Below are 14,224 nucleotides of genomic sequence, written 5' to 3'. Positions count from 1 at the left end.
CAGGTGTCCTTTTTACTTCCGGTTCTCCAGCACCTATTCCTATTCTGATTCTGTCTTTAGAATCAAATAGCCTATAGAGGACGACATATGGCTAGCACAGAGTTTGTCCTCCATACCTGTGTGTTGAATGAATCACCTGGCTCCCTGTAATATGCTTTGGTCCCTTCTCTCTCTCTTTTATTAAAAAATAAATGTATTTATTTATTTATTTATTGGCTGTGTTGGGTCTTCGTTGCTGTGCACGGGCTTTCTCTAGTTGTGGCGAGCAGGGGCTACTCTTCGTTGTGGTGCACGGGCTTCTCATTGCGGTGGCTTCTCTTGTTGTGGAGCACAGGCTCTAGGTGCGCGGGCTTCAGTAGTTGTGGCTCGCGGGCTCTAGAGCGCAGGCTCAGTAGTTGTGGCACATGGGCTTAGTTGCTCCGCGGCATGTGGGATCTTCCTGGACCAGGGCTCGAACCCGTGTCCCCTGCATTGGCAGGTGGATTCTTAACCACTGTGCCATCAGGGAAGCCCTCTTCTCTCTTTAATTATATTTTCTAAGATACATTTATTCTTTTTAAAAAGTTATTATTTTATATTGGAGTATAGTTGATTTACAATGTTGTATTAGTTTCAGGTGTACAGCAAAGTGGTTCAGTTTTACATATACATATATCCATTCTTTTTCAGATTCTTTTCCCATATAGGTTACTACAGAATACTGAGTAGAGTTCCCTGTGCGATACATTAGGTCCTTGTTGGTTATCTATTTCATATATAGTAGTGTGTATATGTTAACCCCAAACTCCTAACTTATCCTTCCCCCACCCCTTTCCCCTTTGGTAACCGTAAGTTTGTTTTGTAAATAAGTTCACTTGTATCATTTTTTTTAGATTCCACATATAAGTGATATATGAAATTTGTTGATTATTTTATATATAGTACTAAGATACATTTATTCTTAATATCTGAAATTATTTTTATTACCATTTTCTCTCTTATTTTTACTCAATACTTAAATATATTTCCGACGTTACAGCAATTTCACCCTAAACTCTGCCTCTCGTTTTCTGATGAATCCTATCAGAACTCCACCTGAAACGGTGTGGGGTCATTAGCAAGCATCTGTGCCCCTTGGAGCGGCGGGCTGGGCCCAGCTGTGCACCCAGGGAGCCTGCCCCTCCGTGCTTACCGCGGAGCGTCTCATGCAGTAAGAGAGAGAAAAGAGGAAACAGAACACAAGTGTTCCTGACCTGTTTATTAGTCATGCCTTTTTTCTTCCAAAGAAAATAGTTCCATTGAACCCTTGGTGGATTCAGGGGCAGAAGCAGGACAATCAACCGGTGTCCCTTTGAAGTGTGGCTGCAGGGCATCCCCCGCTTTCCCAGCTCAGCTGTGGAAGCAGAGAGGAAACTTCAAAGGCGGACTTGCTGTTGATCCCGCTGGTGGAGGCGTGACTCCCATCAGCGGGCTTTAGAGAGGAAATGAGGAGGAATCTTCCTCTCTCATTTGCCAGAGTTCCACGCTCACCAAATGACCTGTCAGGTTTTAGTCGTGACTGTCTCTGTCTAGTGGATGCAAATAAAAAACCATCACAGTCCGTTTCGTTGTGACTGATATTTATTTAGGTACACTGTACACATCAGCTGAGATAGCCAGTTTTCGTAATTCGTCCAGATTTGTGCCACACATCAGGGACAGCAGGTAAAGCGCTCCCACTCCTGATTACATGAGAGCAAAGCAAAGTTTAAGAAGACTGTCCCCTTGCTGCTCTGCTATCCCCAGGCCATAATTGTAACTGTTTACAATCCTTCAGTCCGACTATTCATTCTACATACAGGTGGTGCGTTCAAACTCATCTGTGAGTTAAGAAAGAATTATTCCATTTGGTCAACAATTCACCTTGTACTATATATATATTTGAAAGATTTAAATTTTAAAAGTAAATGCAATTTCCCTGAAATGATTTTATTTGGTCTAAACCTTTTCATTTAAGATTTATATTCTTTACTTCATAATTATAAAGGAAAAGGCAATAATGCTTGAAATATTAACTCTAACTCTTAAAATTATAGTTTTGATTCAAAAACGAATTTATGGACAGTTGAACTTCCCTGCCACTATCTCCAACCGGCTTTTATTTAAATAAATATGAAAAATTGGGTGAAAACATTTCAATGTACAGTACAAAAATGGTACAAGATAGAGTCTGCAGGGAAGCTTATTAAGCTAAAAAAGCCTAAGAAACCATACAGTTACATTAAAGACTGATGGTCACATGACCCAAAAGCAAGCCGCTGACACCAGTCAGAGGTGCCCATGTATGCCGCAGTGTAGCCCCAGCACGGCCGAAAGAAGACTCTTCTGGTGGAAGAAACTCCTGGGAATACAATTAAGGGGAACAAACTCCAGTCACAGAAAACTTCTACAGTTAGCAGGGGGGTGCGTATCACAATTTCACAACGCAGAAAAGACAGTTTACTGTGCAAATTCTGAAGTAGCAAAGACGGTTAATTCGGTTAGAGGTAACAACAGCCGTAAGAACACACGTTAGTCCGTTATCCATATTATATTTATCCCAGAACACAGTCGAAGAGGAAGTTATTCCAATGATTAGATTTTTATTTTTTAAGTTGGCAAAAAAGTTCCAAAGTGGCATCAGCTCCAGACTCTTGCTTCCAAAGATGTGTTTTTATTTCCTGATTGTATCCTGAAGGGATCAAAGTCTTCACAAGGTAAACTCACCGTCTCTGGTGATAGTCTATCTTCCTAGGTACATGCAGACTGTGTTCAGGCTTTTTGAGGAATTTCTAATTTGTGGAACAAATGATTTGGAGATGGATGAGGTTTAAAAAAGTGAAACAAAACACACCAAAAAATTAGGGAAAAGTCACAAATAAAATGATTTTATGGAGACAGAAGTTTTTAAAAAATGCTGCTCGTGATTTAGCAGCGTGAGGATACTGCACTCTTGAACAACAATCATTTCTGCTGCTCATTTTCTGAGATTTCATTCCAATGAGAGCTGTACACTGTCAGCTTGGCTCTGTGGCTGCTGATAATCATACTTTCTGGCTATTGAAAAACAAACAAAACAATAAGCAAGAAAAAAGGAGATACGATTAATAAAATCACAAAATAATTATGAGCTCACATCATTAAATCACAGTCATGATCCTCAGTAAAGAATTAGCTTAGAATTAAACAATTTTTTATTCATTAGAGGAAATTATTATACTTCATGATCCTCTAATTTCTCAGCAGTGCTGATATCCATTTTAGGATGTTTATTATTATTGTTTTGTACATCAGGATTATTCAGAGCATTGAAATATAGGGTAAACACTAATTAAGCTACTAAACTTAAAGTAACATTTTGTAATGTCCTTCTTTCTTATTCCTCATCTCCACCTCAAGGTAAGTTAACAATAATGCTTTTGTCCACATCATAAGGAATTTGACTATATTTTAAATGACAAGCCTAAGAGATTTACTGAATATTGTCATTAATATAAACTAGAAGAAAAAACAGACTTGCAATTCTCTGTTCTTTTTGTGCTTCTGAGAAATATTTATTGAAGGTCTTAACCTGAAACTAGAGAGTGTGCAGGGCTAAAGTCTTTGCAAATGTCATTCACTGCTTGGCTTTCAAACTTTCAGTCTCTTCATTAAGTTTTTACCAGCCAAGGAAGAAATACTATTTGTTTATATACGCAGGGTGGATCCAGATTATTGTGGCCGAAAGCTTTACAATTTTGGGAGTCCTCTTTGAGGAAAAGAATTTTGTTTGCTATTTCCTCTTGAACCTCCAGACTAAGTCAGTACTAGATATGCCATCAGCACTAAGAATGATGCAATGTGATGGGACTCTTTATTTTTATATCTTTATTTTTAAAATAAATTTATTTATTTATTTATGGCTGCATTGGGTCTTCGTTGTTGGGTCTTAGTTGCTGGGCGCGGGCTTTCTCTAGTTGCGGCAAGCGGGGGCTACTCTTTGTTGCGATGCGTGGGCTTTTCACTGCGGTGGCTTCTCTTGTTGCAGAGCTTGGGCTCTAGGCACGCAGCTTCAGAAGTTGTGGCACGCGGGCTCAGTAGTTGTGGCTCACGGGCTCTAGAGCGCAGGCTCAGTAGTTGTGGCGCATGGGCTTAGTTGCTCCACGGTATGTGGGATCTTCCTGGACCAGGGCTCGAACCCGTGTCCCCTGCATTGGCAGGCGGATTCTTAATCACTGTGTCACGAGGGAAGTCCCTGCGATGGGACTCTTTAAATGTGCAAATACTCACTATTTACAAGAACAATGGCTTCCAAAGATGTCCACATCCTAATCCCCATAATCTGTGAATATGTTACCTTCTGCGGCAGAAGGGACTTTAAAGATGTGTTTAAGGTAAGGACCTTGAGAAGGGGGATTACCCTGGATTATCTGGCCCAACCTGATCACAGGGGCCCTGAAAATCAGAGAACCTTTCCTGGCAGAGTTCAGTGAGAGAAAGAACTATATAAATGGAAGAATGATCAGAAAGATGCAGTGCTACTGGCTTTGAGGATGGGGAATGAAGCCACAAAGCAAGCAACATGGGTGGCTTCTAGAAGCTGGAAAAGGCAAAGAAACAGCTTCTCCTTTAGAGCATCCAGAAAGAAACAGAACTCTGCCGACACCTTGATTTTAGCCAGTGAATCTGCTGTAGAACTTTTAATCTCTAATTGTAAGATCTGTGCTGTGTTAAGCCACTGAATTTGTGGTAATACAGCAGCAACAGGGAACTAACATGCCTTACAAACACACGTGTTCTGATAAATTTCATTTTATGCCATTCTCATCAAAGAAGAAAAACAGCTGTACACTGGCTTTATAATTGTATATGCTATACTACTGAATATTTTTTGATAGGATCTAACTTCTGATTTTTGTTTGTTTGCTTTTTGTATTTGGCTGTGCCGCCAGGCATGTGGGAATCTTAGTTCCCTGACCAGGGATCGAACCTGGGCCTCTGCAGTGAAAACACCGAATCCTAACCACTAGGCCACCAGGGAACTCCCACAACCTTCTGTTTTGACTAGGCATCAATGAAAACCTAACTCTTTACTTATAATTTTCTATACAGAGCTTCTGGTTCCCTGTTTTTGTTTTTTAAATACTTAAATTTTCTTAAGGAAATTTTTTTTTGAGGTGAAATACAACAACATAAAACTTGCCATTTTAACCGTTTTTAAGTGCACAGTTCAGGGACATTAACTACATTCACACTGTTGTGCTGCCACCACCAGCACCCTTCTTTTGATCACCCCACACTGACCTCTGTCCTCATTACACAGTAACTCCCCACTCCTTCCTTCCTCTCCCACTGCTGGTGACGATTCTGCTTTCTGTCTCTGTGAATTTGCTACACAGAAGAGAAATCACACAATATTTGTTCTTTTGTGACTGGCTTCTTTCACTTCACAATAAAAATAATTACGAAGCATAATGTCTTCGAGGTGCATCTGTGTTGTAGCATGTGTCGGAATTTCCTTCCTTTTGGGACTTCCCTGGTGGCGCAGTGGTTAAGAATCCGCCTGCCAATGCAGGGGACATGGGTTCGAGCTCTGGTCTGGGAAGATCCCACATGCCGTGGAGCAACTAAGCCCGTGCGCCACAACTACTGAGCCTGTGCTCTAGAGCCCGTGAGCCACAACTACTGAGCCCACGTGCTGCAACTACTGAGCCTGTGCTCCACAACAAGAGAAGCCACCACAATGAGAAGCCCATGCACCGCAACGAAGAGTAGCCCCCACTCACTGCAACTAGAGAAAGCCCACGTGCAGCAAAGAAGACTCAATGCAGCCAAAAAAAAAAAAAAAAAAAAGAATTTCCTTCCTCTTAAAGGCTGAATAACATCCTATGCACGTATAGACCACATTCTGTGGATCCATCAGTCAAGGACACTTGGGTTGTTTCCATCTTTTGGCTACTGTGAATAATGCTGCTCTGTTACATTCAGTTTTACTTCTTATTCTGAACTAGTAACACATGAATGCAAAAGAGACAACAGAGGAAACAGGGAAGGTGTACCTTCCTGCCACCTGATTAGTCCTGCAGCTCCTTTCCCCAAAGGAACTGCTGTTACTACTTCTCAGGATAAAATTTATGCTGAAGAAGTTTCTAGAGGTTCTACTTGTGTAAAAAATATATATATGGTTTTTCTACTTTTCACCTGAAATTCCACTCCACCCGAGACATATACCAGTAACATCTTGCTGATCACTCTTTCTTGCTTCTTTTTATGCATGCGCGCAAACACACAGACATCTTTCTTTTAAAAATATCCAGTCTTTTCCCTCGAGTCCCACAGTGTTCCCATCAAGGTAATGAATGTTAATAATCTGATGTGTATCTTTCCAAGCCTTCCTCCAGGCTTGTGTAATTATACAGAACATTTTTAGAAACAACCCAATCAAAAAATGGGCAGATGATCTAAATAGACATTTCTCCAAAGAAGACATACAGGCACGTGAAAAGATGCTCAACATTGTTATTTATTAGAGAAATGCAAATCAAAACTACAATGAGGTATCACCTCACACCGGTCAGAATGGCCATCATCAAAAAGTCTAGAAATAATAAATGCTGGAGAGGGTGCGGAGAAAAGGGAACCCTCCTACACTGTTGGTGTATATATATATATATATATATATATATATATATATATATATATATATATATATACACACAATGAACTATTACTCAGCCATAAGAAAGAATGAAATAATGCCATTTGCAGCAACATGGATGGACCTAGAGATCATTGTACTAAGTGAAGTCAGTCAGAAAGAGAAAGACAAATATCATATGCTATCACTTACATGTGGAATCTAAAAAAAAAAGACACAAATGAACTTACTTACAAAACAGAAATAGACCCACAGACATAGAGGACAGACTTGTGGCTGCCAAAGGGGAAAGGAGTTGGGGAGGAATGAATTGGGAGGTTGGGATTAACATATGCGTACTACTGTATATAAAGTGGATCACCAACGAGGACCTACTGTATAGCACGGGGAACCATACTCAATATTTTGTGGTGACCTATAGGGAAAAGAATCTGAAAAAGAATATATATATATATATATATATAGCCGAATCACTGTGCTGTATACCTGAAACTAATACAACATTGTAAATCAACTATACTTCAGTAAAAAAAAATTCTATAGAACATTTTTATTACACGTAGATAGGGATGTTTTGGTCATTTGATTTTAAAGGAGCAGTACCCTAGCATATATATAATTACATCTTGCCTTTTCTCATTTAATGATACACCATGGAAACCACACCTCATTTTTTTAAATGGTGGCATCAAAGGCTGTGGCTTGGATGTACAATTCATCCTGGCTCCTTGCTCTTTAACCTTTGTTTCTTCTCCACCACTTACTCACAGTGTTTAGTACCACAGGACATGTTAATAACCTCTGGCCTGGAAGCCGTTCCTGTACTGCTATGGCTGCAGCACATAGTAATTTAATTGTAATAGAAGTGACTGCAAACTCTATAAACACAAAATTTCAAACCCAAACTAAAGGAGGTTCAACTCGTCGTCCCCTCAGCCAGATCCCCAAAATGCTCTTGGCCACCTTGATGCCACCGCACACGAGGGAAGTGCAAAGGAGGAAAATTAGAGAAGGATGAGACAGCAGCCTCACCAATTGTTAAGGCATCTAATTTCTGCCAAATTTTCAAAACGTGAAACACGTTGCTAGGGCTCTTCTCAGGGTCTTGGAAGGGCCCCAAATGAGTGAAGTGTCCTGAAACACTAACTTCATGCAAACCGGGTTTGCTGTTACTGTGTTGAGCATCTAAAAAAGGCTCTACGTTTTCATTACCAGCTATTTCTTTCTTAAAATAAAAAAAAAATTTTTTTTAATTGAAGTATAGTTGATTTACAATGTTGTGTTAGTTTCTGGTGTACAGCAAAGTGATTCAGATATATATACATATATTCTTTTTCATATTCTTTTCCATTATGGTTTATTACAGGATATTGAATATTGTTCCCTGTGTCATTCTCAGCTATTTCTGATAACCTTTGCCAATGAGACTCAACCCCAAAGAGTCTATTTTAAATATGCTTATGTATGTAATTAAGCACAGAATATACTTACAAATGGAGTACATTTCCAGTTGCTGTCTTAAACGAATTTTGCTTATTGTGTCATAAAAGTTGGGCTCTGACAGAGTGTCTGTTGGAGGTGGCACACTGAATATCCTCATAATTTTCCTTTTATTTCTAAAACACAAAACCAATGCAGAAAAGAGATTTGTATTCATAGCTGTAGGACTGTAACATTCACACGATCGTAGTAACCAGAAGCTGCATTAAAAGGACGTTAAGTGGCCGTGAGTCCATCTTCTATTTTGTCCCCATGAGATGCTTCCTGGGCTCAAGTATTCTTTCTTTCACTAGAAGTATGAAGCTGTACATGTACAGTCACAGGGTTATAAGAAAGAAAAGGCAGTAGCTGAACACCCCCACTTCATACAACAAAGTGTCTCCCCTCAATCCCCGCAAAAGAGCCCTGTTGTACGGAAAAATGCTCAGACAAAAAAAGTATGATTTTTTTTTTCCCTCCCTCTCATGTCATGCAAATAAAGCTACGTTATTGCGGGCAGAGAATAAACAGAATGTGAGCAGACCTTAATTTTGAAAAACAATGAATAAACGATTTCTTAAATAGAGTAGCATGGCCTTAGTGGGGTCATCTAGTTAAAATTAACAGCCTGTCTCTGCCTTTAAAACAGTGGGGTGGGGAGGAGACGGTGGCTATTTTTAGGGGAAGGCTGTTACCTGCCAGTGGCTCCCCCATGCTCTGTGGAGGCCTCCTCTCGCCTCCCCCCCACCCCCGCCCCACCCGCTGCCCCGAGGGTCCAGGCGGCCAGTGGGCCAGCGGCTCAGGGGTCTCAGGGTCGGGAAGGGGGAGCCTGCAGGTCCCGTGGCAAGTGTGGGTCTGAACTGTTCCCCGGGCCGAGCATCAGTTATTCTTGGTTGACTAATTATCCTGAACCATCTAATGCCTTTGACCTTGGCAGAGGACGCCACGAAGCACATGGCTACGGGCAGGAGCAGCTCAATCCAACTACTGCTGTTTTTCCTCTTCAAAGCACGCCCCTCACCGTGCATTTTTTTTTAACTTGTACTTGAAGGAAAGGAGCCAGGGAGTGTGGAAAAGAACAGCTGAATTACGCTACAGCATCTGGAATCACAGCAAGAAATATTTATTGAGGATTTACACCATGTGGCACATCAGGGACACAAAGGTTAAATAAAAGTCCTTGTTCTCAGGGGACTGAGTTTTGGGGGATGGACAGACAAGTAATTGGATCATACCAATATTATGCACAAGAAACAGAAGGGAGGGCTTGAAATTTGCGAAGACAGAATTGCTGAACACATAGGAGTTAAGAGTTTGTGCATTTCAGGGACATTGGCCCCAAATACGTGCTCATCCAAGGGTGACAGTGAAGCTGGCTGAATGAGAAAACTGAGCTGTACCAGAAATGATAGAATAGGAGTATAGAGCAGCTGGTCTGGGTGCCAAGAGCTGCACTTAAATCCCCATCTCTCAGAGCAACTGGGTTTTCCAAGCCAAATCCTGGTGTCCACTATGTGAGGACTGACCCGACTAGACACTGATTTCATAGCAGGAACAAAAATGCTGATGAAATTATTTTTGTGCATTTAACTTAGATCAAACAAACAAACCCTGCAAAACTTATAAATGCCCGGGTTCCTATCAACCCTGAGAATCTAAAGCCTTTACCTCTTGGCATACATGAAGAGCCCAAAGCTGACAAGGATCACTACCAGGTACACGTTGGTGGCTTCATTCCAGGCCTCGTGAACGCTGTAATCGATGGAGCCCTCGTCACCCATCACTCCGTAACCGCCAGGCATGGGACTGTAAGGCAGCAAAGAGGGCAGGGTTTCTTTCAGTTAGTGATGGTGTGACGGCTGGACAAGGGCTGGCAAACAGAGGGCCTGCTGGCCAGCTCCAGCCCCCTGCCTGTCTTTGTATGGCCCAGGAGCCAAGGATGGTTTTCCATTTCTAAACGGATACATTTTAAACAGAGCATCTTCCATTTTTGCCTCACAGCCCTCAAAGCCTAAAATGTTTACCATCTGGCCCGTTAAGAAAATGTTGGCCAGGGAGGGAGATGCAAGAGGGAAGAGATATGGGGATATATGTATATGTATATCTGATTCACTTTGTTATAAAGCAGAAACTAACACACCATTGTAAAGTAGTTATACTCCAATAAAGATGTTAAAAAAATAATAATAAAAAAAAAAAAAAAAAAAAAAAAGAAAATGTTGGCCAACCCTGGTCTAGATCACCAAGGCATGGAACACATTTTCGCCTATTTCTGACTTTGAAACACCACAGCTCCTACATCAAGGTTCAAACTCGGGATTAAAAAATCATATTTCTAAAAGGATATGGGTTGAAATGTCACTGCATGGTTTCCAAACTGTAACTATCACCCAGACGAAAGCAACTGAATGCTTAAAACAGAGGTCCACACAACTGGCGCCAGCCAGGACCACGCTCTTCCACAGGCCCCTGACACACCTGGAAAACGAAAATGTCTGGAGCTTTATCTAGTTTTGGCCTCCTGGCCCACTGTGGAAGCTATGGGATAAAAAGTTACTTTTTGCTATTTACACAGCTGTGACTTCTATTCAAGGAAATGCATTCTTTGGACATTTCTTTGGACATTCCCACAGAAAATGAATGGTAACAGCAAGTGTATCAAGTAGCAAGGGACAAGAGTACTGGTTTCTTATTTGCATTTGGGAAGTTCATTGAATTTTTCCTTAAAGAGAAAGTTCTGCTCTTGTGTTAAATCTAAACTAGGGAAGTCTAAGTAAAATGACCTAATATGTGAAAGAAATTCAGAAGTGTTGTTTTAGATACACTATCAAAAGGAGAAAAACTGAACAAATGACAGGTGATAACTGTACTGTAGTTTCTACTAAGATAGCCATTTTCTAATACCAAGAAAAAAGTACCTGGAATGTCCATGAAATTGTTTTGCAATTTTTTCTAGACATCCTACAACAGTGATGGCATTGCAGAAATTCATCCACTGAAATATCTTGCAATCTGTCCTGTGAGCCTCCAAAATGTTCTTTTTTTTTTTTTTTTTTTTAAAGGAGAGTGATGGTCTCTTTCTTTTTGTTAAATATTTATTTATTTGGTTGCACTGGGTCTTACTTGCAGTAGGTGGGTTCCTTAGTTGCCTCTCCAGGGCTCCTTAGTTGCGGCTCGCTGGCTCCTTAGCTGTGGCATGCGAACTCTTAGTTGCAGCATGCATGTGGGATCTAGTTCTCTGACCAGGGATCGAACCCAGGCCCCCTGCACTGGGAGCACGGAGTCTTATCCACTGTGCCACCAGGGAAGTCCCCAAAATGTTCTTTAGTGTAGATTTGGCTCAGTAAGTTAATAAGTGTATATTAAGGGCAGAGTCTGTTTTCTTTCTTACAGTTTGCCTCTGCATAAAATGAATGAAATTTCCTTGGGGTCTGCTCCCAGGCCAGGTGGCATGTTGGTCCCATTCTGACACCTGAAGTCTCTGTCAGACGTCTGCGGACAGACTGTATTAAAGTGAGTATCGTGAATGGCCATTTAACTTAAATTCTAGACACTGAGGGCAAGAGTCATTCCTCTGAAACATCTATTGGTGTCTGATGAGCATTAAGATTGGTCTTTTAAAAATTAGCCAGAGAATAATAAAAACAGAACTTAAAACTTTATAGATGCAAGATCTAAATATTATTAAATCATTAAACATACCCAATTCCTAGATATTAAAGATTGGCTATGGATTTTTTTTAAGAGAGTGGGAGGCACAGGGGGATTTGGCATTATTCAGAATTTCAATTCTTATTCCTTAAAATTGAACTCCAGAGTTTCTCTGGATGTAACATTATCCATAGTAAGTAATCAGCCTACCTTAGGAATGGAAACTTTTGGAACATCAGAGACTATAATTGTCTTTACGATTTATGGAATCTAGAATTTTTTTCTAGATTTTCGTTGGTGCCAAAACATAAAATAACGATGACTGTTTTTGGCCATAAGAGATGACTTCAGAGGTCTGATTTGAGGTTCTGCGGAAGGGCCGGCACAGCCATGCAGTGACGGTGGCAGGTTTCAGGATTGGGAGTTACTAACAAATTGGAGAAGAAAAGGGGAGCAGACTTAACAATGGCTACTGAAACATTTTGCAGGTGCCCTTTATCTGACACACTATGAAAGTGTTTCCTACCTGTCTTCTAACACCTGACTGGATCTGAGCCAGGTGAATTTCTTGCTTCCGTGTTCCACAAAATTCTGTTCATGTGCCACTCAATAAATGGTGTATTCCTACAGAGCTGTCTTCCTCCTCCTACAAATATGCCAGTTTTTCATTATACTTAGAGAAGGACTCTGAAATTCTGCTGACCAAGAATGGTGAAATCTTACGGTGAATTATACAACTTGATTGGTACGCAATGACACTACTGTTCTGGGGACACGCACTTGAGTTATTTTTAGTAGTATAGTTGTGAAAGACTTGTACCGAGGGTAGGCCTTTCCTGCCTGGTCCTCCATCATGACCAATGGCATGCCTTTGTAAGACTGCCAGGAATAAGGAATGGTCCTGTACAAAGCCACAGTACAGACCACGGCTCCCATGTGGCCTGAACTATGACCGGTGCCCTCCCAGCTCGCCACAGTCTAACCAAGTGTACACACGCACACCTGCTGAGCGGCTACTGCACACCTCACAGCCTCCCTCTAAGTGTAAAGCACCCAGGGGCGTTACAGTGGTTCCTTCCTGGCAAGTTAATGGATGTTTCAGCAAGACCATCATGTGCTTGGATTGTCATTCAGGGCTTTTCTGAGAAAACTGCACCTTTTTCACATATTTTTCCTGTAAATTAGTGCTTGAACTATTTCAGTAAGGAGTTGCTAGGATGAGCTGAACGTAACTATCCAGAGATAAAGTTGGCAAAATGTGACAACTGGGGCTTGATTTCAGTTTGACAAACTTTTAAGTAGAGAACGAGTACCCTTCCTGGGATCAAGCGGCTGTATCATTAAGTTTTAAAATTTTTTCCGTATTTGGGGTTCCCGATGCCATGTCTAGGTGGTTCAGTTTTGAGGATCACTTGTCATCATGTCTTGAATGTTATCCATTTCATCTCCCACTTAGAGCTTTGCTATTCTGAAACAAGTTCAGATTGGAGTCACTCATACAGGTCTACGAGCTCCTTACAACACAACGCATCGCATCAGTATGGTTTTCCCTCAGTCCTCTGAAACGCTAAAGGCTTGGGTTGCTGAAGCGGGAGGGTACAAGGTCACAGGCCTTCAACCAGCAAGACGAAGGCAATTAACATCTGAGGGGCCTGTGCTGGGCAGTCCACATATGCATTTCATTGTCACCATCACCCTGCTGGGAGGCACGAAAGCTCCACCTGGCAGACGACGCGGGGTGGGGGGCTGGGTACACAACTCGCCCAAAACCACCCAGGCTAGCGAGTCGCACGCTGGACTCCGAAACGTGGGCGCTTCCGGCCCTGCCCAGACTCGTGAGACCTGCCAGTCACGGAAAGAGGAGCAGTCTACCGGGCAGACAATGTAACCCCCACCCCGGCAGGCGGCGGGGGCCGGGGCCGCCAGGGCTCGGCCTCCGCGGGCTGCGCGCGGTGCGATCCTGAGGCGCACCCGCTCCACCCCCCCATCCCCCTTATCCCCCCATCTCCCCCATCCTCCCATCCCGGGTGCCCTGCGCTGCGCAGGCGGCAGCTTCCGCCTTTCGATCAGCGATTCTGGAGCTGCGGGCCTCACTGTTCCCTCCGGCCTGGGGCGCGGCGGCAGAGGAGCTGGGACGGCCGGGCGCGGGGCTGGGGGCGCCCTCGGGCTCCCTCCCCTCCCTCTCACCCTCCCCGCGCATGTAGGGGCGGGGCGGGGCGGGGCCACTCACGCCGCTCGCTCTGCAGGAGGCAGGCGGCCCGGCTGCTCCGCTCGGTGCTCTTTCCCCCGCAGTCGCGGCCGGACGCGCGGAGCCGGTTACCGCACGGACCGGACGACCTCTGCTTCGTCATTTCCTGCCGGCCCGGCGGCTTCCGGATGGAACGAGGAGCCAGGTCTTTTCCCCCACCGCCCCCCCGCCCCCCTCTCAGTGTGGGAACCGGAGGGAGGCCGCGACGGCCC

The 14,224-nt window shown here is 42.9% G+C and overlaps 2 protein-coding genes across 5 annotated transcripts in view; one reads left to right on the top strand and one right to left on the bottom strand.

The window, feature by feature from the left end:
- Window positions 1-1,581: 1,581 nt before the first annotated feature.
- On the bottom strand, window positions 1,582-14,141 carry SMIM19 (small integral membrane protein 19). Its single transcript, XM_068532380.1, has 4 exons — window positions 13,995-14,141; window positions 9,782-9,919; window positions 8,126-8,250; window positions 1,582-3,054 (listed from the first exon to the last, which is right to left on the bottom strand). The coding sequence occupies exons 2-4, from the start codon at window positions 9,913-9,915 to the stop codon at window positions 2,990-2,992; spliced, it is 324 nt and encodes a 107-aa protein (XP_068388481.1). The 5' UTR covers window positions 9,916-9,919; window positions 13,995-14,141; the 3' UTR covers window positions 1,582-2,989.
- The window catches only part of SLC20A2 (solute carrier family 20 member 2), a 108,264-nt gene continuing 108,073 nt past the window's right edge, over window positions 14,034-14,224 (top strand). The window contains exon 1 of one of the 4 annotated variants that reach the window (XM_068532371.1): window positions 14,034-14,157. The gene's annotated coding sequence lies outside the window, so the exon portion shown is untranslated. The remainder of the gene's footprint in view (window positions 14,158-14,224) is intronic. The other 3 variants (XM_068532372.1, XM_068532368.1, XM_068532376.1) reach the window with 3 other exon arrangements.

The sequence above is a fragment of the Eschrichtius robustus genome, chromosome 21, assembly GCF_028021215.1.
Source record: "Eschrichtius robustus isolate mEscRob2 chromosome 21, mEscRob2.pri, whole genome shotgun sequence".
NCBI classification, from domain to species: Eukaryota; Metazoa; Chordata; class Mammalia; order Artiodactyla; family Eschrichtiidae; genus Eschrichtius; species Eschrichtius robustus.
The sequence above is the reverse complement of the archived record's forward strand: the minus strand, read 5'-3'. Positions and strand labels throughout refer to the sequence as shown.